The sequence below is a fragment of the Procambarus clarkii genome, chromosome 19 (genome assembly GCF_040958095.1).
Source record: "Procambarus clarkii isolate CNS0578487 chromosome 19, FALCON_Pclarkii_2.0, whole genome shotgun sequence".
Taxonomy (NCBI): domain Eukaryota; kingdom Metazoa; phylum Arthropoda; class Malacostraca; order Decapoda; family Cambaridae; genus Procambarus; species Procambarus clarkii.
This window is the reverse complement of record NC_091168.1, coordinates 38,225,605-38,227,170: the sequence shown is the minus strand read 5'-3', so window position 1 is coordinate 38,227,170 and position 1,566 is coordinate 38,225,605. Positions and strand designations below refer to the sequence as shown.

Sequence of the window (1,566 nt, the reverse complement as noted above, 5' to 3'; positions counted from 1 at the left end):
CTGGTGCGAGAGCGGCTTGCTTCCTACCACAGCCTCTCAACTATTGTGGTCAAACTTTATCCATAAAGTTGTCTGCCCCCCTTGTAATAATGACTGCGATCTATTGCTGTCATTCCAATTTACAGCCAGCAAGGAGGGAGACATTCTCGCTTTATGGAATATTTGTTCACATTTAAAGCTGACTATGCCTGGAGCTCTTCAGCTGTACTAGTGATGGGTGGTAGGGCTGCGGCGATTAGTGCAAGGGCTCCGGTAATGGTGGTGGAGCAGTAGTGATGGGTGGTCTGGCTCAGGTGATGAATGGTGTGCCTGTAGTGATGAATAGTGTGGCTGTGGTGATGGGTAGAGATGGGCGGCAGGTCTGAGGTGATGGGTGGAAAGGCTGTGATGATGGGTGGAGAGGCTGAGGTGATGGGTGGAGAGGTTGTGGTGATGGGTGGAGAGGTTGTGGTGATGGGTGGAGAGGCTGTGCTGATGGGTGGAGAGGCTGAGGTGATGGGTGGAGAGGTTGTGGTGATGGGTGGAGAGGCTGAGGTGATGGGTGGAGAGGCTGTGGTGATGGGTGGAGAGGCTGTGGTGATGGGTGGAGAGGCTGTGCTGATGGGTGGAGAGGCTGAGGTGATGGGTGGAGAGGTTGTGGTGATGGGTGGAGAGGCTGAGGTGATGGGTGGAGAGGCTGTGGTGATGGGTGGAGAGGCTGTGGTGATGGGTGGAGAGGCTGAGGTGATGGGTGGAGAGGCTATGGTGATGGGTGGAGAGGCTGAGGTGATGGGTGGAAAGGCTGTGGTGATGGGTGGAGAGGCTGTGGTGATGGGTGGAGAGGCTGAGGTGATGGGTGGAGAGGCTGTGGTGATGGGTGGAGAGGCTGAGGTGATGAGTGGAGAGGCTGTGGTGATGGGTGGAGAGGCTGTGGTGATGGGTGGAGAGGCTGAGGTGATGGGTGGAGAGGCTGTGGTGATGGGTGGAGAGGCTGTGGTGATGGGTGGAGAGGCTGTGGTGATGGGTGGAGAGGCTGAGGTGATGGGTGGAGAGGCTGAGGTGATGAGTGGAGAGGCTGTGGTGATGGGTGGAGAGGCTGTGGTGATGGGTGGAGAGGCTGTGGTGATGGGTAGAGACTTGCACGAGCAGTTGTCCTCAGAATATTCTCGTGCTCTTGAGCTGACGCTTCTATCTAAGCATACGTCTGTATATTAGTAGAGGTGTCAGCCAGCCAATATTCTCAGCACCTTTAACTAACTTTTGTCTTGCTTATTGCAGAGTAACGTAATCATTATTTTATTTTATATTGTGTTTTGTCTTTGTGTATATTTTGATCCGCACTGTACATAGCCAAGGGATTATCTTTATTTTGTTTATATTTGTTTAAAGTAAATTAAAGTTTCATTATTTATAAGATTTGTTTTGCGTGTTTTTGCCTTTCACTTTACCACAGGAGACACCCGCCTTGCAGTCAACATTTTGTTTTTCTCTTTTTTTTTCTAATGTGATTGGTATTTACACAAGCCATAGAGAAGACTGCCTTAACACCTATATTTCTCGTCACTATATATATATATATATATATAT

At 50.0% G+C, this 1,566-nt stretch overlaps 1 protein-coding gene across 1 annotated transcript; it reads left to right on the top strand.

Moving 5' to 3' along the window:
- The first annotated feature begins 348 nt into the window (after window positions 1–348).
- LOC138366441 (adhesin Ata autotransporter-like) lies at window positions 349–1,194 on the top strand. Its single transcript, XM_069327490.1, has one exon. The coding sequence runs from the start codon at window positions 349–351 to the stop codon at window positions 1,192–1,194; it is 846 nt and encodes a 281-aa protein (XP_069183591.1).
- Window positions 1,195–1,566: the final 372 nt, after the last annotated feature.